The 25,067-nt window shown below is 40.6% G+C and overlaps 1 protein-coding gene across 1 annotated transcript in view; it reads right to left on the bottom strand.

Moving 5' to 3' along the window:
• Positions 1-25,067, bottom strand: part of CSMD3 (CUB and Sushi multiple domains 3) — a 1,325,501-nt gene that overhangs the window by 559,516 nt on the left and 740,918 nt on the right. Inside the window, exons 14-15 of the mRNA XM_014603846.3 lie at positions 1,589-1,771; positions 117-443 (exon numbers count right to left, since the gene is read on the bottom strand). Of these exons, the coding sequence (XP_014459332.1) occupies positions 117-443; positions 1,589-1,771 (510 nt within the window). The remainder of the gene's footprint in view (positions 1-116; positions 444-1,588; positions 1,772-25,067) is intronic.

The raw sequence follows: 25,067 nt of genomic DNA, 5'->3' as shown, positions 1-25,067 counted from the left end.
AGAGAGCGCCAGGAAAACAAGAACATTAAATATGCAATATGTTTTCAAGGCAATCTTGTGTTATTCTACAGTACAGTCTACATGTTATTCAAATGAAGCAAAGTAGAAAAACTCACTATTATAACTGATGTTAAATCCACGTCCTGACATTGAGTGATCAGCTTGAAATTCTAGGCGTAATATATGCCCATTACTGGTAAGATGGGAGGGAACCTCAGCACCAGTGAACGTGCCAAGCAGTGGAGAATCTGGAGAGTCACCATCTTTTACTGCAAGAAAGTCAAACTGAGATTCCAAATCAAAGTCATTAAAAGAGAGATGGATCCGGCTCCCAGGGTCTGAGATTATTGTCCAGATGCAATTTAAATTATTTCCATATCCCTCTGGGTAGTCAGGTGAAAGAACTGTTCCCATTGGTGCAGTGAAATTGGAAAGGCAAGGAACTGTCAGAGAGAAAGAAATTAGAGAACAAAATAAAAGCTATTTTCAAGAGGGTTTTTTCATATTATTTTTTCTTCCTAAGAGATCCTTAAAACATGCTTATTTCCTCCACTGAAAAAGCTAATGTTGTTTAGGACCAGATGAGAAACAAAAAGAGAACTTTTCAAATTGATTTGCTTTTTCTGGTGTCTTCTTACTCCTTTTCTGTCTATATGACTAACTCCTAAAAGCAGCCCCCAGGGTCACATAAAATACCAATGGTACACTAAAAACCATAGCAGTCCTCATGATTTATCCATGTTCAGCAGTGCTTAATCACTTGACACCACTTATTTTGTCCTTTAGGGAACTGTTTAGATGAACAAACCTCTCATTGAGTACATTACAAGTCAGAAGGTCAATGCTGACATTATAATTTTAGCTTACACATACGCACAAAAATTGAACAGGCCAAAAGAAATGGTAGCTTTGTTTTGCTGTTATGAAGATAATATTTTATATTTAACTGTGCTATTTAAGTGATACTACATTAATTTATAATAAGGTAAACAAGTGATTCTGCTCTTAATATATCTGGCCTATAATTTTTTTTTTTAATGTAAATGCTAGGAGAGAAATGTGTTTGTTACCACAAATATATATTATAGCATTGATTAAGTTTATTCTGTATAATATTATTGGTAGACACCTAAAATATACATCTCTATGATCATTTAAAGGTCTTAAATATAGTGATGCATAATGCATGGAAATATCTGTAAATAATTTAAATGCCCTTGATTGCAATTCAGCAACTACTAACCTGATGAAATAAATTAACTTATAATAGCAGCTATAAAAAGTATATAATGCACATAAAATATACTGCCTCCTCCGAAGTACAGTATGTCAACAATAAAATGTTGTATGGAGGCACATAATAATACCCCATTTAATAATTGTTATTTGAAAACAGAAAAAGTGTAAGTGATCATGCAACTTACATTTGGCATAAATACATTATGAAGCTATCACTGCAGAAAAGTAAATTCAACTTGCCAACAAAATTAATTACATTGTACTAACTTCGCAATTAATCACACAAACAATGATATGCAAGGGCAATTGTAACATATGTTCTGTTAAAAAAAAGGCATTTGGTACTCACAAATACAAATTGGTATGTTTGCAGACCACTGGTTGTTCTCTTGACAAACAATGGATTTCTCTCCAATTAGTTCAAATCCAAACTGACACTCAAACCTTAAAACATCCCGGTTCGAAAATCCATCCCCTTCTCGGATACCATATAACGGTGTTCCAGGATCCCCACAGCTCTCCTTTTCAATTTCTGTTCAAATAGCAAATAAATAGAAAATTTATGTTCAGAGGAATGAGGTGCGTTTTCCACAGATATGACCTCTGGTATAGAACAACATTACATATTTTGATGGTATGAATGTCACTAACACAATAAATGGAGGAGAGGCATGAATTTAAATTGCTTTCAATATACAAAACACTAGTGAAGCTATCATGAATTCTGAGCATGGGTCACTGCAGTTGATATAGAATCATATGGGTTATTTCCATTTAATCAGTGCTCCAAAAAAAAAAAACAGACAAAAAGGGGGCTGAAAAATATAAATGGCTTCCTTACCGCACTGTGGTTTTTATATGGTGTTCTAATCACAACTGCACATGACATAAGTTTCATGTGTCTTTCAGCACTCTGTGGTAATCTCAAAGAAATCTAGAGCCCCCCTGTGTTATCTAGTATCTATGTCTGAAATTCCATTTAAATACACAAGACAGGCAAAGGGTGGAAGAAAATAAATATTCCTATTTTATAAATAGGAAACTGGTATATTGGGTATGATTACCCACTTACACAAGAAACATATAAGATAGCAATGAATTGTAGCCAGACCTCCTGAGTCCTGAGCTAGGATGTAAACTACAAGATTATCCTTCTTCCTCTTACTTTCTGTTGGCAGAAAGTAATGAGAGAAAATTAAACTGGTCTACTGAAGTCCATAGACCTGTTCAGGTCAGTAAGTACCAGCTGCATAATTAATTAATTTGTACAAACATGTCTCTATAGTAGACCCAGATGTAATATTTTAGAAAAATTGAACTGCTCCTTGAACTGTTGGATTGATTTTTTTTTTTTTTTTTTTTTTTTTTTGCTTTTCTCTATGATCTCTTTCATTGCTCTTTGTAGAAGTAGTAGTTAGCTGTCTTTGGTTTGTCTAAGAGGCAGAATTACAGACTTACAGGAAAACAGTTGTCTTATTCACAAAGTATTAACAAAGACCCACTTCTTTACAAACTCCTAGGGTTAATCATTATGGTTAATAATAAATACAATTGCAATGGAAGATAGAAATTCAATGTAAATATTTAACTTTGTGTTTTGTTAAGTTGCCTATTAAGATATTAGACGATAACAGTAATTAAAAACCTTTACCAAATTAAAAATACATGGCAGATTATAAAGAGAAATGACACAGACATGTGCATGAGTTTTAATTTTCACCACCCACTACAGATGTTTGATATAACACTCCCTTGGTGAAAACATGGCTTCAGGGATAGAAGATTATGATATTTCCAGATGTTACACACAATACTAAATAATAAAGGAAAAGGAGTCACCGCATACTATCCAAATAACTGCAACTATCCTGCATGACTTGGAGGCCACCACTTTTGGCGCAGAGTCAAGGTGCCTGTTCAGAGCATCCGAGCAGACTTAACAAGCTTTAGATAAAGTGCCCCCAATGCCATTTTAAATTGCGGGGACGCTGATACATAAGATGCTCCAGGCGCTTTAATTAGAGTGTCTCCCTCCCCCTGTCACCCCAAGGCACATGTAAAAATGCCCTCAGAATTTGTGGTTGGGCAAGTTTGATTTTGTCCAGTTTATATAGATCATACACTGAAGCAAAGGATGAACACAGAGAGGTGCATGTAGCTGGCTCTGAACTGTGCCCATCCTGGCTTTGAAAACCCTGCTGCGGGAAGACGTGGAACATGTCTGGCAGGGGTTATCAGACAAGGGTGCTGGACATTCTTAAACCTGCAACTGTCTGGCCCATACTCAAGAAACTATTTCCTGATGCTGACCCTCCAACCTTCACCCCAGCAAGTTATCTCTGCATTTCCAACCTCTTCTTTTTAGGGAAGGTCACTGAGCATTTGGTTGCACGACTCCAGGTGCATCTAGTATTCCTGGATCCCCGTTTCACTTTCTTCTTGTGTATAACAGACAGCCTATGTTCATAGCCTTGTTCAATGGTATTCTCTTGGAAATTGACAGGGGATATTGTGCCTTGCTTATCTTACTAGATCTTTCTGAGGCCTTTGTCACAGATAATAATGAGGAGCTGATCAAGTATTTACATGACCTGGTAGGTATTCATGGGGCCACTCTAAACTGGTTCTGCTGTTTCCTAGCTGGGATGTCATCGAGGGAAATGAAAAGTGAGGGCTTTTTATTCCCTCTGGAACTTTCCTGTGAGGTTCTCCAGCACTCCACCCTGCCACCTCTTGTTCATTGTGTATATAACATCACTGAATGAGACTGTGCAGAGGTGTGGAGTGAGCTACAATCAATCTGTTGATGATACCCAGATATATATTTTTCTAATATCATATGGGGCCCCTGCAATCTTGGTCTTTCAAATGCCTGGTTGTACTTGAGGATTGGGTGCAGGTGAAACAACTGATGCTGAATCCAGACAAGACAGAGGTTAAGAGTTGGGAGGAAGACTGCTTAACCTGAGAAGGATTGGCATGCCTATCCTTGACTGGGGCTTCAGCCTCCCCTTGTAACTCAGGTTGTCAGCCTTGGAGTCTCCTGGATTCTCTCCTACACCTGGATCTTCAGGTGAAGGTGGTGTTTAGGAGTATCTTTCACCAATTCCATCTAATGAGAAGGTTTAGACAATGCAGGCGTCAGCAATGTTTTTGGACAGAGTGACAAAATACCTCAACCTCAATTTGTAAGATGCTGGCATGCAAGGGTCAGATGCCAGAGAAGCCATGAAACCAATCCTTGTTGTAGCAGCACAGCCCCAGCCTCTTCCCCACTATCTGCCCCGAGGCAGGCATGCCAAGCAAAATGTTTTCACATGCCATAGTGGCACACATGATGGTGGTTGCTTACCCCTGGTTTAGATTTGGCCTGGTTTAGGTTTAGATTTGACCCCTGGTTTAGGTTTAGCTTTTCAGATTTAGATCTGGCCCCTCTCATCCATAACTTCACAACCTCAAGGTTAGATTACTGCAATGAGCTCTTAAAGGCCTTTGATGGCCATAGAATCATAGAAAGTTAGGGTTCGAAGGGACCGCAGGAAGTCCTCTAGTCCAACCATCTGCTCAAAGTGGGACCATCCCAGCCAAAGCTTTGTCTAGCCAGGATTTGAAAACCACCCAGAAGCTGTAGCTGTTGTAGACTAGAATGTCATTGCACACCTTCTGACTGGGCGGATAACCAGAAGCATATTAACTCCAGTGCTCCAGAGTCTGCACTAGTGTCCAGTAGTTTTCTGTGCACAATTCAAAGTGCTGGTTTTGATCAATAATGATCATAGGGCCAACAACTATCCTTTTGTTCCATCATGAACCCTAACATCAGCTGAAAGAAGCCATTTGTAAGTACCATCAACACACCCAGATTGGTGAAAACATGTGGGAGGTCATTCTCAGTAGTTGCTCCTCAGCTCTGGAATTCCCTTCCCCTTGATGCCTACCAGAGCCTGAGCCAGCTCATCTTACAGAATCACTCTAGAAACTTTCTATTTAGCAAGCAAGGCTAAGCTGGGATATTGATTTGGAAGATTTTGTTTCATATTTTATTATATTTAATTTTATAAATTGTTTTGTTCTCTTCCTGCAAGCCTTTCTGAACCTTTTTAGGAAGGACAATACATGCACCTAATAAATAAAATCAAGTAAAATAAAATAATACAGAAAATATTCTACACATGACTATGTCATTGAAATGGGCTATTAAGATTTTATACAAGAATTCTGTTTATTAGTTTTTGCCTTTTTAGCACATAACCAAAGTGATACAACAAAAAAGGACTCATGTAATTTGCCATAGCAAGTTTTTCATGTGTAATTTATTGAAACATATATAATATTTTTGTTTTCAGTAGGAAAGAGTGAAGGCATTTTGGAGTAAGGAGTATAAAAACAATAAAACATAAAAAACTTAAGAGGCATTCTCCCCATCCCCTTTAAATACAAGCTATAATTATTAATAAGCTGTAATTTTGTTTATTATCAAGACCATGCATCTGATTTTCCTGCTATGTTTATACTGTTTGAATACTGTTTAAAAATAAATTGTTTTCTGCTTTATCCCATCCTTTGACATCTTTATTAGTAAATACATTTTAAAGCTCAGTTTCCCATGCAACTAGTATTATTTTAGTGAAGAAGGAAATCTAGTAATAAGAGCAATGGACTGGGAGCCACAGACTTGAATTTAATTCTCAACCCATGGTTCACTGAATCTGACTTTCAGCAAATAACTGCTTAATGATGTCCATTTTCCCCCCACATTAAAAAAAAAAACCAACAACAACAGTAATGCAGGTGTCTTGTCTAAAACATGAGATCGATAGATGAAAGTTGCTTCAGATAGTGTGAAGGGTTACTATTATTATTAAAGAAACAAAGGAAAACAGAGCCATAGTGATCCAGCTTAAAAGAGGATTCAGCACACATTATTTCCCAGGTATCTGTAGAGCTCTACCACATGTTCCTCATATCACAGTTTAAAACTGCTAAGGAAAGGCAACAAAACTGTTCCATCACTTCTAGTCTAGTACAGACACTGAAAAAGCCCAAGGTGCAATCAATCTAAGTTGTACAGTTTTCTGTAAGCAGTGTAGTTTAGATTGGTAGTGAACAGAGCTCACATTCGCCCTTTGGTGAAGGGGCAAATCGTAGCTAGTGTTCCACCATTCTTCAGCCAGTCTGTGTGCGCCAAACTTCTGGTCTGTAACAGGTATAGATTGGTTTCTGATCACCTATAGTAAAAGTGTAATGTCTGTATCTGGCCCTATGCTCTGCTTGTGGGTAGTAACATACAATTGGATTGTTACAAAAAGAATGAGCTCAAGGAGGGTGGTAAAGCACTGCAACAAGTTGCCTAGAGAGATGGTTGAATCTCCATCTTTGGAGATCTGCCTGCCAGAGGAGGGAGGAAAGCTGAGTACTGCCACCTGGGACCGGGGGGCTGGGTTCCACCTGGGCTGCCACCTGGGACCGGGAACCCCAATTGCTCAGTTCCCCTTCCCAGCACTATGATCAGGCTGGAGAAAGGAACTCAGCCAGGCTGAGCTGAGCTCCCCTCCCCAGGGCTACAACTGGGTTGGGGAAAGGAACTCAGCACAGCTGTGTTGAGTTGCCTTCCCCATCCCAATCATCAGGCTCAGTTCCCTTCCCCAGCCCAATCGCAGTGCTGGGGAGGGGAACTGAGCCCAGGCTCAGTTCCCTTTGCCCTGCGCTGTGATCAGCTTCCCAGAGCCTGGCCATGGGAGGTGGGGAGAGCCAGGGCTTCACTCCCAGCTGAGCCACATGGGGCTGCAGAGCCACTGGCAGTGCAGCCCTGATTCTACCCATCTCCCACCACCTGGCCGCTGGATGATTCGAAACTCAATGTTTTGAAACTTTCAAAACATTTTGATGACTAGCCTTGTTTTGTTTCAAGGCTGTTTCAAAGGCCTTCATTTCAATTCAATTTTGCTATTTTGAGCTTGAAATGAGGTAAAACCATGTTGAACCTAAAATTTCACACAGCCCTAAGAAGCACCTCCCTGGATCTGTTGGCAACACATCAGCTGATGCACGCCAGAGTTCTATTTGCCCTGCTGGCAACTTCCTTGCACTGTTGGCTCACATTCATCTTCTGGTCAACTGTGACCCCTCAGGTCCCATTCAGATGCTGTACCAGCCAGTGGGCTACCACCTATCCTACAGCTGTGGTGAAGGTTCTTCCTACCCAGATGAACAACCCGGCGCTTTTCCTTTTTGACCCTCATCTGATTCTGATCAGCCCATAGAACCAGTCTGTCAAGGTCATCCTGGATCCTTACCCTATCCTCTGGTGTGCCCACATTTCCCCACAGTTTGGTATCATCTGCAAACTTAATCATAGAGCATTCCACCCCCTCATCCAAGTAATTAATATATTAAAATCATGGGTCCAAGCACCAATCCCAGTGGGACATCACTGGAGACAGCCTTCCAGGATGAGGCCATTCCATCAATTACAACTCTCTGGGACCAGCCTCGAAGCCAGTTATCGATCCACCACACTGTAGGCTGGTCCAGGCCAGTGCCCTCCAGTTTAATTGAGAGAATTTCATGGGAGACAGAATCAAAGGCCTTAGTGAAGTCTAAGTAAATGATGTCTACCTCATGTCGCTTGTTCAGCTCTTTAGGTACCTGGTTGTAAAAGAACACCAGGTTTGTTAGGCATGATCCACAAAACCTCCATAAAGCCATGCTGGTTGTTTCTTAATACCCTGTCAGGTACAAGCTTGTGACTGATGGCCTCCTTAACAATTTTTTCACAAGTTTTTCCTAGGACCAAAGTCAGACTGACTGGTCTATAATTTTCAGGGTCATTGTTCCTCCCTTTCTTAAAGATGGGTACCACTTTGGCCCTCTTCCAGTCAGCTGAGACCATCCATGGGGTTCCAAGATGAGTGTTTATTAATTATTATCAAAGATTCTTCATTTATTTTCAAATTTCACCTGAAAACTTATCTCCCTCCTGCCCTAGGACTATGCTTCTTAATTGTTCTTTTACTCTCTTGTGAAATGTGTTATTTTCTTTTGTAAAGCATTTTAGGATAAGATTTATATGATACTATACAAACTATGGTTGCATTATTTTGTAAAGACTGATAGAGAAATATGCTAGCAGAAAAACTGAAAAATAAATTATAAAGTAATGAATAGTTGAAGAATGCATGTTTTCTGAAAAAGTGGGGAAAAAGTCCAACCTAAGAAAAAAGGAACTCTGGAGGATACAAAGATTGGGGGTTGGGTTTTTTTCTTCTAAGCTCCCTTTAACTAAATAAGATATTGAGAACTACCACAATTGCTAGTTTTCTGAAAGGCTATGGATCGAAAATAGTCATGGTATTCTCTCATTAGCTCCCAAAGTGATGGCATGAGGACACACTGCCCACAAAGTAAATGAGAGATTGATGACCACAAAGTAGCAAATATACGTCTTTACTGTAAAGGAAAACAGCAGAGATGGTAACATACAGTTTTCACAGCTGGGCTAGAGAAACAACATGATATACATTTTCCTTTCTTCCATGAAAAGATACAAGAATGTGTTTTTGTTGCAAGTCATCTTCAAAAAAAGTGCTCTTATTAGTATGCTTAAATTAATCAGCTTCTCTCACTCCTTAAAAAAAACAAAAAACCTACATCAAACAATCCAGGGAAATAAATGAATCAAAGATCACTGCATTAGTATCCTGATTGCATAATCTTTGTACCTATCAATTAAAGCTTTTAGGTACTTAACAAGTTATAAGCTACCTGTTGAAAAATCTAGGTGCGTTAACTCCCAAAGAAGAACTAGCTCACTTACAATTGCTTTATGCACAGAGAGGCATACATGTTACCAGTTTGACAATCCCAAGCCAAAAAGATAGAAATTCCCTCCTACAACATGGTAGAGACATATTACAATATTGTTTAGATTTTAGAGAACATAACTGTTCGCATTAGCTCATACCAGGAATCTAAAATGTCAAGGGAAAAAAGAAGGACCACTAACTATAAACAGACTGATAAATATGAGTGAAAATAAAATTGATTCTTTGAAACCCGAGGTGACTGGGATGAAGAAAATAAAATATTTAGTTGCCAAAAATTCTTTAAAAATTCAATAGGATCCATGAAAATCAAAGTATGTGCTCTTTTAGAACTTCTGTTGATAATCAAACATAAAGGCTGCTTGCAGACATGGAAAAAAAAAAAAAACAACCCCCTAAAAAAGTGCTTTACTTTAAACTTGGCACACGCCTCACATGGACCCCAGTGCATGCCCAGAAGATACAATGAATTTCTTCAACCTGGCTCTGAAGCATCTGTATGGATCAGGTGCTTCAATGGGGCTTTTTAGGTACTTTTATCTAATAGCTGATAGAATCAACTATTAGATAAAAGTGCTAAAAAGCCCCACTGAAGCACCCAATTAATACATATGCTACAGAGCCAAGTCAAACTAATGCACTACTTCTTCTGGTAAAGTGCATTTTTTTTGCCAAGTCTGTAAACACCCAAAAAGATATGACAACCATTTTTTCCTTCCAAAAGACAGTAGGTGTTCTGGAAAGCCATCAGCAGTCCATGTAATCTGCTTACTTCCTGATTACTTATATCTCCCCACCCCCAATTTTGCCATTTGAGTAGGTCTCTAAGTCATGTACCCTAGCCCTCTTACCATTTTAGTTGTCCTCTGCTAGACACTCTCCAATTTATCCACATCCTTTTTTTAGTGGGGGGCCCAAAACTGGACACAGTACTACAGTTATGGCCTCACCAGTGCTGTATAAAGGGAATCATCACTTCCTTTGATGTGTTGACAATGTTCCTACTAATGCAGAGGCAGGCAAAATACAGCCTGTGGGCCAGATCTGGGCCATCAGGTAATTTTATCTGGCCTGTGGCCACCCACCAAATAATTGTACCCTGACCAGTCTATGGACCCTGCTCCCACCCTCATGGGTGGAAGGGCCTGGCCCAGCCAGCATGCAGCTTCTAGGCAATGCTGCTGCCGCTGCTAGGGAACCTGCTCAACTTCCCTGGTGTCCTGTTCACTCAAGACACCAGGTAGGGAAGTGGTGGGGGCAGGGGCAGGGGGAGAGCTGCAGCTGGGTGGGAGCACAGAGGATGGGGCTAGGGAGCCCGCAGACAGGGGGTCAGTAGGACCATGGAGCTCAGGTGTGCAGGGTATGGGTGTGAGGGGGTGTGGGGACCCCATACACTCTCCCCCATGGATCACAACCCGTGGCACTGGTGGTAGCAGCAGCTGATGGGGGTGCTCAGGGCACTCTTGACCTGTACAGTTGCTGCTGCTGAGCTGCACATGGCTCCAGCCAGTGCTGCATGTGGTAGCAAGGAGTACAGCCAGTCTGGCCTACCTCTATTCTACCTATCTCCCTATAGCATATATGCAGTTTCTGGCACTTGTGTGCCACCGGGGAAAGACATGCAGGTCCTAGGACTCCGCCCAAAGTGTAGGAGAGACTCACCCCTTCCCCTTTCTTCCCAGCAGAGTCCCAGGACCTGCATGGCAGAGGACAGAAAAAACAGCCAGCTACATCAGGTGGGGCTTCCCCCCCTGTGGCACACAAGTGCCGAGAGCTGCACTTGCACCATGAGAGCCCCATGAGATAGAAGTGGGCTAGCTTGGCTGCACTCTGTGCCACCACATGCAGTGCTGGCTGGAGCCATGTGCCACTGGGTGGCAGCACCTACGTGGACAACGAGCACTCCAAACACCTGTCACCTGCTGCTGCCACTGGTGGCGGCTGTACATTATGGGGGGGGAGTGTTGGGGGAGTCCCACAACACCCCACCCTCCCTCACAAATACCACACACCCACATCCTGCCTCCACAGCCCCCCACATATACATACCCCACCATACTCTATTGCCCCCACACACAGCCAAACTCCCTCACAAATCTGCTTACACACCCTCAAACACTCCACCATACACACAAATGCATCCCAACCAGACCACACACCTCCCAGATGCAATATACAACAGTGAGGCTATATTTTTGAGTTATTATGCAATCACTTCTATACCCAGCATCAGTGTGGACCTTGTAAAGGAACATCTCAAGAGGCTGGACATCTTCAAGACAGCTGGTCCTGACAGATTACACCCTAGAGTACTCAAGGAGCTGGTAGGTGTCATAGTCCAACCATTGGCAAAAATATTTGAAAACTAGTGGCACTCAGGTGAAGTATCTAAAGACTGGAAAAAGGCCAATGTGGTACCCATCTGCAAGAAAGGGTGGAACGTAGATCCTGGGAATTACAGACCAATCAGCTTGACCTCAATCCCCAGTAAGATTCTGGAAAAAATTATCAAAGAGATCCTTCTTGATAAGGTGGCTGATGACAACATCCTGAGGGACAGCCAGTGCGGGTTTGTTGCGGGTAGGTCTTGCCTGACCAATCTCATCTCTTTCTATGGCCAGGTGACATATCACCTGGACAAGGGGGAGGAGAATGACATTATATATCTGGACTTTAAAAAAGCCTTTGATCTGGTGTCCCATGATCTCCTTATGGAAAAATTGCCCAACTGTGGCCTCAGCTACACCACAGTCTGATGGCTGGGAAACTGGCTCTGAGGTCGGACCCTGAGAGTAGAGTAGAAAATCTACAGAACTGTGTTTTGTCTGACATATAATTAAAATGAAAATGCCTCAAATTTGAACACTAGGTAATATGATGATTTCAGTTTTTTATAATTATATTGTTGCAGAGCACTTAGGTGCACTGCTCCTAAAAAGGGAGAAAACTGCTCTTGAAAGATCCCTAGCAGTGAGTGATGAGCCCAGCTGTCAGTTGCCAGGGCAACCAGAGGAGGTCAGCTGACCAGAAGGGGCAGGGCCTGGCTCCTTTATAAACCCTAGGGGCTGAAGCCAGGCTAGCAGTTCCCTGCCAGCAGCCAAGGAGGAAGGAGTTCTCTCTCATGGAAGAAAGGAGCAGCCTGACTGAAGGAGCAGTGTCTGACACAGCTGAGGGATGGAGTATTCCCTGGTAGGCTGGATTGTTGTTATGGCCGGGTGGCTTCCATTTATGTTATAGCCGAAGGACTTGCGTTTTGTTTACTGTTTAATACTGGTGGTTTGGGTGAGGCTAACAGGGGTTGGAGGAGGCCTCATAGGGGTCCCACAGCAGTGTGGGGACCCCAGTGCCAGTGAGGGAGCAGCAAGTCGGGGTGCACTGACCCCAGCCCCAGAAAGGGGGCAGTTGAGAGGCCCTAGAGAGAGGGGCACACAGGGCCCAGAGAGGACAAGGGGGCCGAATTATAACAGGGCCTGAACAGAACAATGTCTATCCCATCTGTGAGGTTTGGGGCGTGGTAAAGGGGTGGTTGGAGCCACACACAGCCCATAAGGCTAGGGTGCCCCTACAGCACCCATTGCAGAACGGGATCCACAAGCAGTCCGGGAGTCCACAGGGTCAGATATTGCAACAGACCATGTCCAAGAGGACGTAAAGTAGCCTCCCATATATTTATACTCCGTCAAAGATGCGGCAGGTGAGAAGTGAGGGTGTCCTTTGGGCCAACTTGGCATGGGAAGGGGGCCTTAGGGAGATCACGGCTGTCCCGCAGGACCTTGCGCCATGACATATATGTTTTAAAAAGATGCATTGGTAGCTTAGATAAAAGTTAGAGTAGTTTATTTGAGCCTAATCTGCACAAAATGAACTTTTCCAGCCAGGAGATCTTACAACACCTTTCAGCTTTCCTCTCAGCTCTCCTGTGAAATATGACATTTCATTTCCACCTACGGAAATATTACTATCTTTGCACTCTCCTATTCCTGAAGAAGGGCATGTGCATCTGAAAGCTTGCAAATAAAGAATTTTTTTTTGCATGTATCTAGTTGATTTAATAAAAGATATCACTGCTACCAAGAATTCCGATTCCTCTTGCTTGCAGACCCACACAGCTACAACCTGTATCCTTGAATGTATTTAGCAAATCTTAAGAGCACGTCAGGCTTTTAACAGTTTGCTCACAGAGATAGATATTTCTTTTTTTCCTAACATTGTTCAAAAGCATAATTATAATTCTTAGTGTTAACAGCTAGCAGCTGCAGTACTAAGGAATGAATCGCCTATTGGTTGACAGTACCCTTTAACAATGATCAGAGCAACGCACTACAACAGTGGAAGTATACAAGGCTTGGCATCTTTTAAGTTTCTATTACCAAAAACCTGCAGAATTCTATAAATGCATAAATCTGGTCTCCCTGAGACATTATTGGTGAAGGCACTTTTCTGGGCAGTTGCTATTAATTTAGACTGGGACAGTACTGAGGGCTCAGCCTGCATCCAGGTGGGGCACAGAAATTGACTTAGGCATGCTCAATTCGCTGTAAGGTTATGAAACTCAGAAGAATGAGAGCAGTGTACCATGGACATTTTGCGAATTATTAATTGTTTCTCCATCCTTTGAGAATGTTTACCAAAGGGGACACTTGGATACATTAAAATAATTTATCTTGGCCCTAAGTATAACCATGTTATGTAATTTCATATTCCAGTTGTGGAATAAAAACACTAAGGGTTTTTCATATTAATTGTGCTTTCATATTATGAATCAATTCCATTCCATTATTTAATGCAATCTAAACTAAATAAAAAGACATTGCATATTTATACAATAATAAATGGGCAATAATAAAAAACAAAAGCAGAAAATATTTACATACTACCAAAGGAGAGAGTAATTTTAAAAAGTAAGGTATTTAAGACATTATTCAATTAAAGGAATACATGGCAACAATGGAACATGATGATCCATGTGCACTGAACCATTTATTACAGTATTTTAGGCTGTAGTTTAGTTCATGAGTTGTCAAAGTCCAGGAGTAGGCATTCATTTCTAGTGGTAGAAATTTCGAAGAAATTGCCACTGCTATACATGGTTTCTGGGGGAAAAAAAAAAAAGAGTAGAGCATGTTCTCAGCCTGCAACCACCCCATCTCCCTAGATCCTGGTTTCAAGGTGATCTCAGTTTGGGGAAAGCATGGGGAAGCCCAGGTCTGAGAAACAGATGGAGAGTCTTCCCCTCCACTGCTCCGCTCCCTTTTGTAGAGCATTCTGGGAAAAGAGTGGAGCAGAGAGACAAAGCCCACAGCCCATTTTGAGCACCAGTTAGTCCCTGGTCTGGGGAAGCACAGGGAGCATTGTCCCACTGCTCTAGGGAGAGCTTCCCCAGCCCTGCTTCCACAGCCCCATGGGATGTGTATGCTACCCAGCGGGAGCATTCTGGAAATGGAGGTCAGTAGAGAAAAGCCCCCAGCCTGTTCTCCAAACCAGGCAGTCAACAATCTGTAGAAGAGATGGAAAACATTGCCCTGCTGCTCCCCTCTCAGACCTGACCAGGAGGGGAATATACAGGTATTCATTCTTCAAAGAGTTTCTTTTAAAAGGGAGATCTTCCAGGTTGACACCTGAAGTATCTTTCTCCTGGAGAGGACATGTTCACATACTTGAATGCTTCTAGTTTCTACTAGGAGACTGACAATTCTCCTGGCAGAAATTGAATATCTGTATGTAGCTAAAATATCAAAACTTCTGCATTTTTTTTAAAGTATTTGATTAATGTTTTACATGCACAATTTTCACTTCAAGGATTTTTCAAAAATATAGTTATAAAGAGTGCTGATTTGGGCATTTTTTTGGTTAAAATTTGTACTTTATGACAGAATACTTAAATTACATGCTATGGCTCTGTTTTCTGATCAGATTAGTTTAACTCTTAAGAATCTGGAAACACCCATGATCAGAAATATAAAATCCCTTATAGTAAACATGCTGGAATATTCACTTAAATTTCACTGTTTCCATGAATATTTTTTGTCAGCAAATATGCCTACTACAATGTTTTTGAAAGTGCACACAAAGAGATATGAACATAGTAAGAGAAAAGAAATCAATTGAAAAAGTTATGTTTGAATAACTTTCTTCCCACAGGATTCAACAATATATCTTTTGTACAATAAAGGCCCTTAAATAGGAGATGAACAGTTTCAAGCCATCCAGTAGGGGGCAGTAATACTGTTAGGAGAAATAAAAATCCAGGGGATGGGCGGTTGTTTAAGTGGATGTGATAAAATTGGTACGTCATGGTTAACAGAAGGCTGAAATCCTTACTATTAACTGACATCCACAACAACGTGGATTTGGCGCAACCAAAAAACAAATGAAACAGAGAAAAAATCCTGGATGCATATTTTCTCTATAGTTACCAGAAATGTCATCAAGAGCTTTTCAACAAGCACACTTTGAGGAGAGGGTGATGAAACAACAAATACTTCAGGGAATCAAAGACAGAGATACAAGTGTCAGAGCAATTAAAAGGAATGTCAACTGCTGTGAAAGCAAGCATCACTATTTTTCAAAAAAGAGTAACAGAAGCTGAAATCTAATTAGCCAAAGACTATGAGACCACAATTGCCTTAAAGATGAGTAGGATATCAATTGAAATAGGAAAAGACTAAAAGGGCTGAAGTAACTGGAGCATGTAGATCATTTCAAAATATACTTTATCTTTAGGAAGAGTCTTGAAAAGTAGGTAAAACAGGCAATTGAGTCCTGAACACATTACTTTTCAAGCAGTATACATGCCCTCATAGTTTTAGAAGAAATGAGAAATTCACCATAAAAAAGTTCTTGTTCTTTGTAGCACTTCCTTGTGTAGCGCTGCATATAATGTGGATAGTTAGGTTTTACAATATGCATAACACGAAAAAGGTTGCCTATGAAATCTCATGGCTCTAAGGCAGTTAGCTGTAAGGTGCAATCCTGTCCTACCCTCTGCTGTATTGTTACATGGGGTCTTTCAGAAGCCCAGTGTCCCAAAGTGCTCCACTCTTCCAAGGGGGGAAGGAGAGAAAGTGGCTCCCTAATACCCCATAGGGTCCTAAGGCAGCTGCTACAGAGGTGCCTTGCTCTGGTCTGCAGAGAAATGACAACATCTGGTTGGGTACAGGAGACTGTCGGATCACTTTTCATTGCCCTGCCTTGCAGGCAGCCCAGTCAGTACCCAGCAGCACCAGCTGTTCTGGTTGTGGAAGCACCATCAAGTGACTGAACACCAAAATCATCATAACAGCGATTGTTGTTGCAGCTCCCAGGCAGTGCAATAGGCTGGTGCCACCCCTCAGTAACAGCTGAGGAAGCTGCAGCAGTTGTCACTGGCAAAAGCTGATCCTGGCTGGAAAACGTACCTTTACAGGAAATCAGTGGGCACTTATACACATGCAAGGACCCTATTCTGACACGCTGGAAATCCACTGTGTTGGAGCAGACTCAATTAACCGAGTCTGCTGAAGCCCATAAATGGATGCATTCTGGCAACCTCATGTGCCATGTATCAGTGGCTCAGCGTGCCCCTGAGCTGAGAAAATGGTGGTGGTGCACTTTGATCTAAAACACGTTCGATGTGCTTTAGTTCAAAGTGCACCACCACCATTTTCTCAGCATGGAGGCGCACTGAGCCACTGATGCATGTGCTCCCAATGTGGGGCTGGACACTTTTAATTAGCACAGCTTGCTAATTAAAAGCAGCCAGCACTGTGTTGGCAACATATTTAAAATTGCCCTGTAGGACTCAAGGCTAGGGGCTTTGCACATTTGCATGCCCCACAGCTCTCACCAACTCAAAGCACTGATATGCTTTACAGCACTACAAATGAACATATGCCCAACACCTTAATTTGAAAGTCTGACTCTGATTTCAGTAGGCCAAAGATTTCACCACTTGTTTTATCTTTCATGACAACTTTGGTTACGTTATTGATTACATTACGTGATAAATGGACACAACACAATACATCATGCATTTACCTTAAATTTTTCTTTAAGTTAAAAAAAGGTGAACTTTAAATGAGAAACTCCAAGACAGTGCTATAATATATCCACTCTAACAATTTTAACGAGATAGCCTAAGTCTTTCATTAACTCCCACCAAAAACAAACAAAAAATCCTTATCCCCCACAAATTTGACCTGCTCACTGATATGTTTGGGCTACTCTAGGCCAATCTGAAGCAGCATAAAGCAGCCCAGAACAAGTGACTGTTTAAAATGGGTTGACAGCTACCTTCCATTCCTGGAGTAGTGTGAATCAACTGGAAGAATATCGTACATAAACATATCATTTTACCAGCCCTTTTTCCTTCTCCCATACATTGTCCTGTTGCTTCACTCGCTTATCTTCTACTTAGTAAGCAGAATGTAGAGGTCAAAAGAGAAAGCCTTAAGGGAATTCTCTGTCCTTCAGTATTTTTTTTTTCTTTGAGATGCAAACTCTCAGATCTGTATATCTTTATATCTCTTTCCCCATACTATCCTATTTCCCTAAAATAAAACCCCAAGCCAGTCAGTTTTTCCAACCTTCTCCTATTAATCCCCGCATTGACATTACATGCCTAGCAATAGCATACAGGATGGAGTTGATATATTTTTTCTGTGAGCAGTAGTATCCCATGAGAATCAGATATCCCTATAACCAGCAAAGAAGAGTCAATACAGAGCAAACCTAGGCATGTTATACATTAATTTTAGGTAGCTGCTGGAGCTCTTAACCCCAGGATTGTCCCGACATTAATGCATGAAGTTAGTTTTAAACACACTTTAGGTGGCTTAAAGTTATGCCACTTCAGGGCAGGTTTATCTTTGATCCATGTTACTCAATTTATTTTCCATTAATGTATGGTCACTCCCTACAGATGAGTTGCCCAAGTTGAAGTGCAGCATCCCAGGATGCATTGTCCTATTCCCCATCCTCTTGTCTTGTTTGAACAAACTTCCTACCCTGTGAACTATGCTTCCCAAAGGGTGGTTCTGGCACCAAGACAACTTCCATCCCACCAAGCCAGCTACCATCCCATCTCACCGTAACCATTTGCATGCTTTGAATCGATTTGGAGCTTTTACTTGGTCTCCTAAATTGATTCAGATTCAGAGATTCAGCCCCCCAATCAGGCCAAATTAAATCAGTTATTGAAGCTTCACACAGCCCTAGTGTCCACGCTTCAAAAACAAAAACAAAAAAGAGATAGAGATTTCAGAAAAATGGCACTATAATGAAATGAGTACTAGAGAACATGACTAACAAGGAGATGCTTCAGAAGCTCCTTTTAATTAACTTATTCAAAACACGGTTTACAGTTGTTCACAATCTGTACATTCATGGATGGGATGAAAGATATTTGATAATATTTAGCTCTAATGTAGAAAAGGCATAACAATATCTGAATATCTGTAAGGTCATAAAATAAAGCTAGAACACTTTTAACAATAACATTAATTCACCATTGGCATCAATATATCAGGGAATGTAGTAGATTTGCTCCCATTTGAAATCTTTATTGCAGGATTATTTATTTATATATATATATATATATATATATATATATATATACGCATGCTTTTGGTCAACCAAAAGTCACTGAGCTCATGATTTGTCCATCTCCCAAAGGATGGAAGTGTGACAAACGATTCTCCTTTCTTCTACTCTTATGTATTATTTTTTTTCCAACAATAATAGACTGTTTCTTAATGGCTTCCCAAAATGCAATACAGAAAGTATTCACACAAGCAGTAACATTTCTAATCTGGCTTGTCTCGTGTTTATCATGACTTTTCATTCCTGTGATCTTTGGCCGAGAACTTAGTGGCTTTCTCTATTATTCAGACCTTTTGTCAGACATACTACTTCAACTTTATAGACTGTTTTACTACGTATCTTAGAGATGATGATAGCAGTTCATTAACCTTTTAATTTGTGCTCATGTGTAGTTTTATACCTTTGCCTTCAAGGTCACTGTTTAGCTGTCTGGAGCACTTATCTGTGTTAATGACATCAATAATAGGCCAGCTGCAACCCAAGTAAGTTTATCATAACATTGGTGGGGGAAGAAACAGAAAGCAATCCTAAAGTACAATTCAAGGAAGTGAGTGGTGCCACTTCACCACCATTTCAGACGTGACATGTGGCAAATTAAATGCTTTAAGACAAATTACAGCATTACACACTAGGTACTAACATTATAAACAAAAATAAAACATGTCTGAAGCTAAGGTACTAAGGTACAACTATAAGATTTTGAAGGGAACATTGGACTAAAAATTATTTTCATGGCATTATTTGTTCATATTTCAACGCAAATTACTTTTTTTGTTTATTACTATTGTACAGTCTGCTGTTAAAAATGAATAGAAGTCTATGGTGTTAGAAGTGCCTTGGGGAAGTAGTAGACTACTGTTATTCTAGATTATGTGTTATATAAAATCAGACACATGTAACTGGATATGTATACATGTTTTACATTTATGGTATTAACTCTTCTGATTTTTTGTATTTTTAGGAATGCCTTTAATGAGGAGAAGGAGAAGGAGAAGATGAAGATGATGATAGACGTCCATGAGAGTGAGTACTATTGGAAATCTTTCTTAGTATATAAAGCTCAACACAAAAATATTATTATTCTTACTGATGTTAATAATATTAAGATGTATAATTAAACTAATCTTTGGATATTTCACACTCATAGTTTGCATGATTTCCTAAGCTTATGTGGCCAAATGGAGAGTGGTAATTGCCCAACTGACTTGACTGGCTACATTTCACAAAGGACCAGGAATGTACTTATCATAATTTTTTAAACATAAAGTAATACAATGGGGTCATGAAATATATTGCAAAATACCTTTATTTTACCTTTGGAATAGCATTTGAAAGATAAAAAGTAAAATGAAAAGTAACATTTGCAGAGCAACTACCTCTATGCTTTTTCACGGAGAGGAACTAAATATCAGAGAAAAAAAAAGCAACAAATGAAGTCAAATATACAGGAAAAAAGGATAAGTTTCAGATGGTGAATGATATATAAGAAAACCATAATCAGCATATATTGCCATGAAGCAGTATAAAAAACACCTTAACATTAACACCACGCAGAGGGGAAATTTTCTATCCTGAGCTCCCTCAGCACTAGAAGTGAACAGTTTATACTACACCACATGAGATGTGATTACTCTTAAATTAGTTCAGTATGCCTTGAGGAATGCATCATCTGCTTATTATTCAAATCCAATGTGAACAGTTTGATTCATCTCCCCATTTCAATGTCTATAGCATGTGAAAAATGACACAGTAATGCATTAAATCAGAATATTTTTGTCAGTGTCATAGGGATATGGTGGATTTATTTAAGGTTCCCTTTTACTTTCAGTTTTTAGTACAGTAAAATTTATGAATCAGAAACATTTTCTGACCTTTCCAATACTCTTCCTAGCATCTGATATTGAAAGCTTACATTTTATGGTTTACTTACTTAGTGCTTGGTGGATATGATAGTGGCATAATAATTTGAATATTGTGGACCCTGCATTGTGTCTTTCAAAGATTGTTTCTGTCATTGGCATTAAACATAACTAGACATTGATATTCAGTTATTGCCTTAGGAAACTATTGAGGTCATTTTTCAAGTCCTGCCTAAGATAACCAGTTGCTGGAGGATTTGCCCATATGATAATGATAATTACATCAGGCATAATTACATCTAATATTATGTCAAAATATACACTATTAACAGGTTGAAATGTAGGGACTCCTGGAATAAAAACAAAATGGGGGGGGGGAGGGGAAATCACACTACTGCTCTGATAAATAAGTAAACACATTTTAAATATCACTTTTTAAAACACACAATCACTTCAGATGTTGAAATGATGTAGCCATGATGGTTCAGTCAATATGTTAGAGGCAAGGATTTATGTGGGTGATCTCTTTAATTGGAGCAACTGAATCATTGGGATACACTTAAACAGGTTTCTGAAAGTAATGCAATGACCTGAAAAAAATTAATTGCATTCAAAAGCTTGTCAAAGTATCACAACCATGCAGATGGTTCAACAAAAAAATATCACCCACAGAAATCTTTGCTTAATGACTTTGAAGTGCCTGTGTGCACCCCTACACATCACCAATGCTTGTCTTTATAGTGAATATTACAGGGTTGGTTCCACACACATATTAATTTAGTAACAAAATAAAGACAGCTTACAATAGACAATCACTGCTGGATCATACCATTGCAGTCTTCTCTATATTCTTCACAGAGTAATAGCAAAACAGTAGTTTTGAAGTTTCACATGCCAATAGATTCATCTGTAGATTAAAAACCATTGGCCTAACTGCTAACACCTTGGAAAATGTAAAACAAAGTGATGGGAAAATAAGACAGGAATATGTAGCATATGTCTTTGCCTGACGGTCACTGTACATTCATCTCACTGAATGTACACAGGGTGCATCCAGAGGGGGTGCAGTCCCCAAAGTCAGTAAGAATTGCTCCCCCCCACCTGACAAATGTTTGTACCTGGCCTATGTGTGTAAGAACAAAAAGGCTGGTGAAGGTGTTGTGAATATGTCCTTGGAAATAATCAGTGAAACAGAAGTACTTAGGCAGAGAGTTCATTGACTATTTTGGGTGTTTTGAGCAAAGAAGCTACCTGGTATTGTTTGTTTATGCTATATTCTAAGAAATACGACTTTGGGTACATTTTGCTTAGTTGAGCAAGATTATGTAAAAAATGTACTTGATTCATATCATTGCTTTTCTTAGCACAATCTGTCCTGCAAGGCTACAGATTTGGTAAACAACTCAAGCTGAAGGGTTGACAATATACAAAAGCTCATGGTCTATGAGAACAAAGTTCATAATTAAGTATCAACTTACAGGTATTTCACTGTCAACATGACTAGAAAATAATTAAATAAGAAATTAAACTGTTTATTTGTAGTTCTCTATGGTGACATAGCAGGACTCTATGACCACATGGTAAAAATAATTAATTTTCCCTAGTGTTATTCTCCACATGCAGAACAAGGGTGAATATAAAGAAATGCACTCAGCACAAGTATCAGGTAAAATTCCTTCAAGTGGAGGACAATAAACTTATTAGCTAAAGCTGTTATTGCATTCTAAACTTATTATCTAAAAAATGCCATCTCTAGGAAAGTAAAGCGCAGAAAAGGACTGAAAGTTAGGGCAAAATGCCTTCTTATCTCAGCTTTTAGCTGTTATACATAATTCCAGTGCATCTCTACTATTTCCTGTGTAGTACAAAGGGTGCTGCCTGTTTTTATTCTGCTAACCATAGGTGATACATGTCACAACCCAAAGTTGTGATTTTTTGTTTGTGTGTGTGCTTCAGCACCGCTAAATTATTTCCCACTATTTGTCGCTTTCTTTGCACGGTAGAGTTCTCTGCTGCAAGAGAGAACTCTGGTGCAAAGGGGGATTTCCCGCCAAATTACAGCTTCTTTGCAGTGTGCATCTCTTTTTTGCATCGTAGTGATACACGTTGTAAAGAAGTTCCTGCCATTTGTATTGGGATTTGAGCCACATTATTGGCCCATTCCTAATGTAGGCACACGTGGTGGCTACCGATTGACTTGCTAGCCGTACATAAGGCTTGGGTAGTTTCCGCCCAAGTCGGAGGAGGGAGGATGAGAGAGATTCTGTGTGAAGATCTCCAAGCGCTGCGGACCCTCGCGGACCCGACGCGCCTCCCCTAAGCAGGCAATAGAGGCTTAATAACTGAACCCACGGAGCTTTAACTACTCTGGAGGGAAGAACGAACTGCACCTCTAGCCTCTCCCCATCGCCGAGCGCAATCCTAGATGTATCCCTTTCCTGTAACTTCGGACCTTGGGAGCCTAAGTAACTCCAGGGAAACTTTTTGAACCCAACTTAACCGGACCCGCGGAGCCTAGCAAACTCCGTGGGAGCAATCGATTTGTCAGAGTCCTCCAATGAGGATTCAAGCGGGAGCTGTGCCTGGAAACCTGTCCAGCCTACACCAATACCATCTTCGGTGTAAGTAAATAATCTTTTCAATCAACCATTAGGCCTCCGTAACTAATTCTAACTCGCGTGCGCTAAACCGCCCCGCAGTTCTCTCCAGCCCCGCGTGCCCGGGCTGCCGGCCACAGCCCGCGTGCACCGGAGACGGGTCCGGTTCGACCCCGGTTCACCCCCGGCTCACCCATGGCGGCCAGAATGGGATCGGAATCACCGCTGCGCATGGCGACGAGGGCGGGATTGGGACCCGGCCCACACAATACATAGGAGGAGTGTGGGCAGGCATGTGCCCCTCCCCCATGACTGGCTGCTGCCGAGTCCACCGCCAGCTTCTGCGGGCAGTTGCGGCCCACCACCCCTCACTGCCAACACAGCTGCCAGCATCTGCAGGCAGTCCGCACTCATCACCCACCGCTTGCCACCTCCCTGCCCCGCCACCGCCATCTGTGGGTGGTCACCACTCACCACCGATACTGTCACTTACAAATGGTGCCTCCCCAGTTATTCATGCTGCTAATATTGAAAGATGGTTATTGGCAGCTAAATGTGGAGTCTAAGGATATCATACAGCGGACAAAGTGTGTGTGCATGCACGCGCACGTGTGTGTGTGTGTGCGTGCTTGTGTGTGTGCGCGCGTGCTTGTGTGCGTGCACGCATGTGCGTGCATGCACGCGTGTGCACACGTGTGTGCGCGTTCATGTGTGTGTGTGCGTGCACGCATGTGTGTGCACGTGCACGTGTGTGCGTGTGTGCATGTGTGTGCACATGCACGTGTGTTATCAGAGCTTGAGGAATCTTCTGTACTATTCCAGATATAATTGTCATCTCACTGTTAGGTATGAAAGATTAGTTCATTAGTTCTTGTAATACTTATAGCCAACACTGATATAATTCCAACAGAGCAATGAAGATTTTTTTCAGATTTTTTTTATTTTATTTTTTATTTTTTCATTTTTTCCTCCACTGCCACTATTTAGATTTTCCTAATGTTGAAGCCCATGGAATGGTAAAATTAATTAAATTCCATTCCATTCCTTTTGTGAAGTTAATATTTAGTAGTTTTTACATATTTATTTTTTCTTCATTGTCAAGGTCTGGCTGTAAATAATCAAGGTAACTAAAATTATTTAAATATTACATTTCAGTACAAAAGGGTCAAGTTGAAATGCGTCGTAATTTATGGTCTAAGAATCCCCTTATGCATCAAAATGCACATGGAGAAATCAATCTACTCTAGTGTAGTTTTTTCATAAAGACTATGTGAACTGGCTGCATGAATGCATAGACTTCATTATTTGAATTTAACATTTCTATTACCTATGCAAGAGTTTCTTTTGATAAACAGTCCTTCTACTCATATAGTATATAGTAAGGGCAAGCATCATTTAGATTTAACAGGCTAAATATTTCCTCTTCCAAAATGTTAATGTCAGGGTAGAGAAATTCTAATTAATATTGTTTTAATTATCTTTATATCATTTACTAATCCTGAAATTCACTCCCCTGACCTCCTGTAAATTCTGGCAAAGAATAATCTAATTAAAATATCTTTAAATGAGTAAGGTCTGAGAGGCTGAAGGATGGAATGAATGCTTTGTATGCTGGTATAATTTGGGCAGCTTCAGAGCACTTGATGCACCTATTACACGTGCATTTTAAAGCAAGTTGCAACCATCAACAGAAGCTGTGGTCACTGGACTTTCATGTCTGTGGGCTTATTAGATACATCCTTGGCCTTTTCCCTGAAATCCAACACAGAACTCCTTTCTTCATTAACTTGCACAGAGATGGCACACACATGCATTCTTCAGAAAGAGTTTATCATAAATTAGACAAATGTTTTTTGTGGTAGCCATTGATTAAAGTATTGGTAGCACCTTGCAAAGCAAATGAGGGACTCTGAACTCCTGCTGAAACAGAGATAACCTCTGATTTCCTCTGAAATATCACCAGAAAACCC

This window comes from Alligator mississippiensis, chromosome 3, assembly GCF_030867095.1.
Source record: "Alligator mississippiensis isolate rAllMis1 chromosome 3, rAllMis1, whole genome shotgun sequence".
Classification (NCBI taxonomy): Eukaryota; Metazoa; Chordata; order Crocodylia; family Alligatoridae; genus Alligator; species Alligator mississippiensis.
Note: the sequence above shows the minus strand (reverse complement) of the source record. Positions and strands in the feature narration are given on the sequence as shown.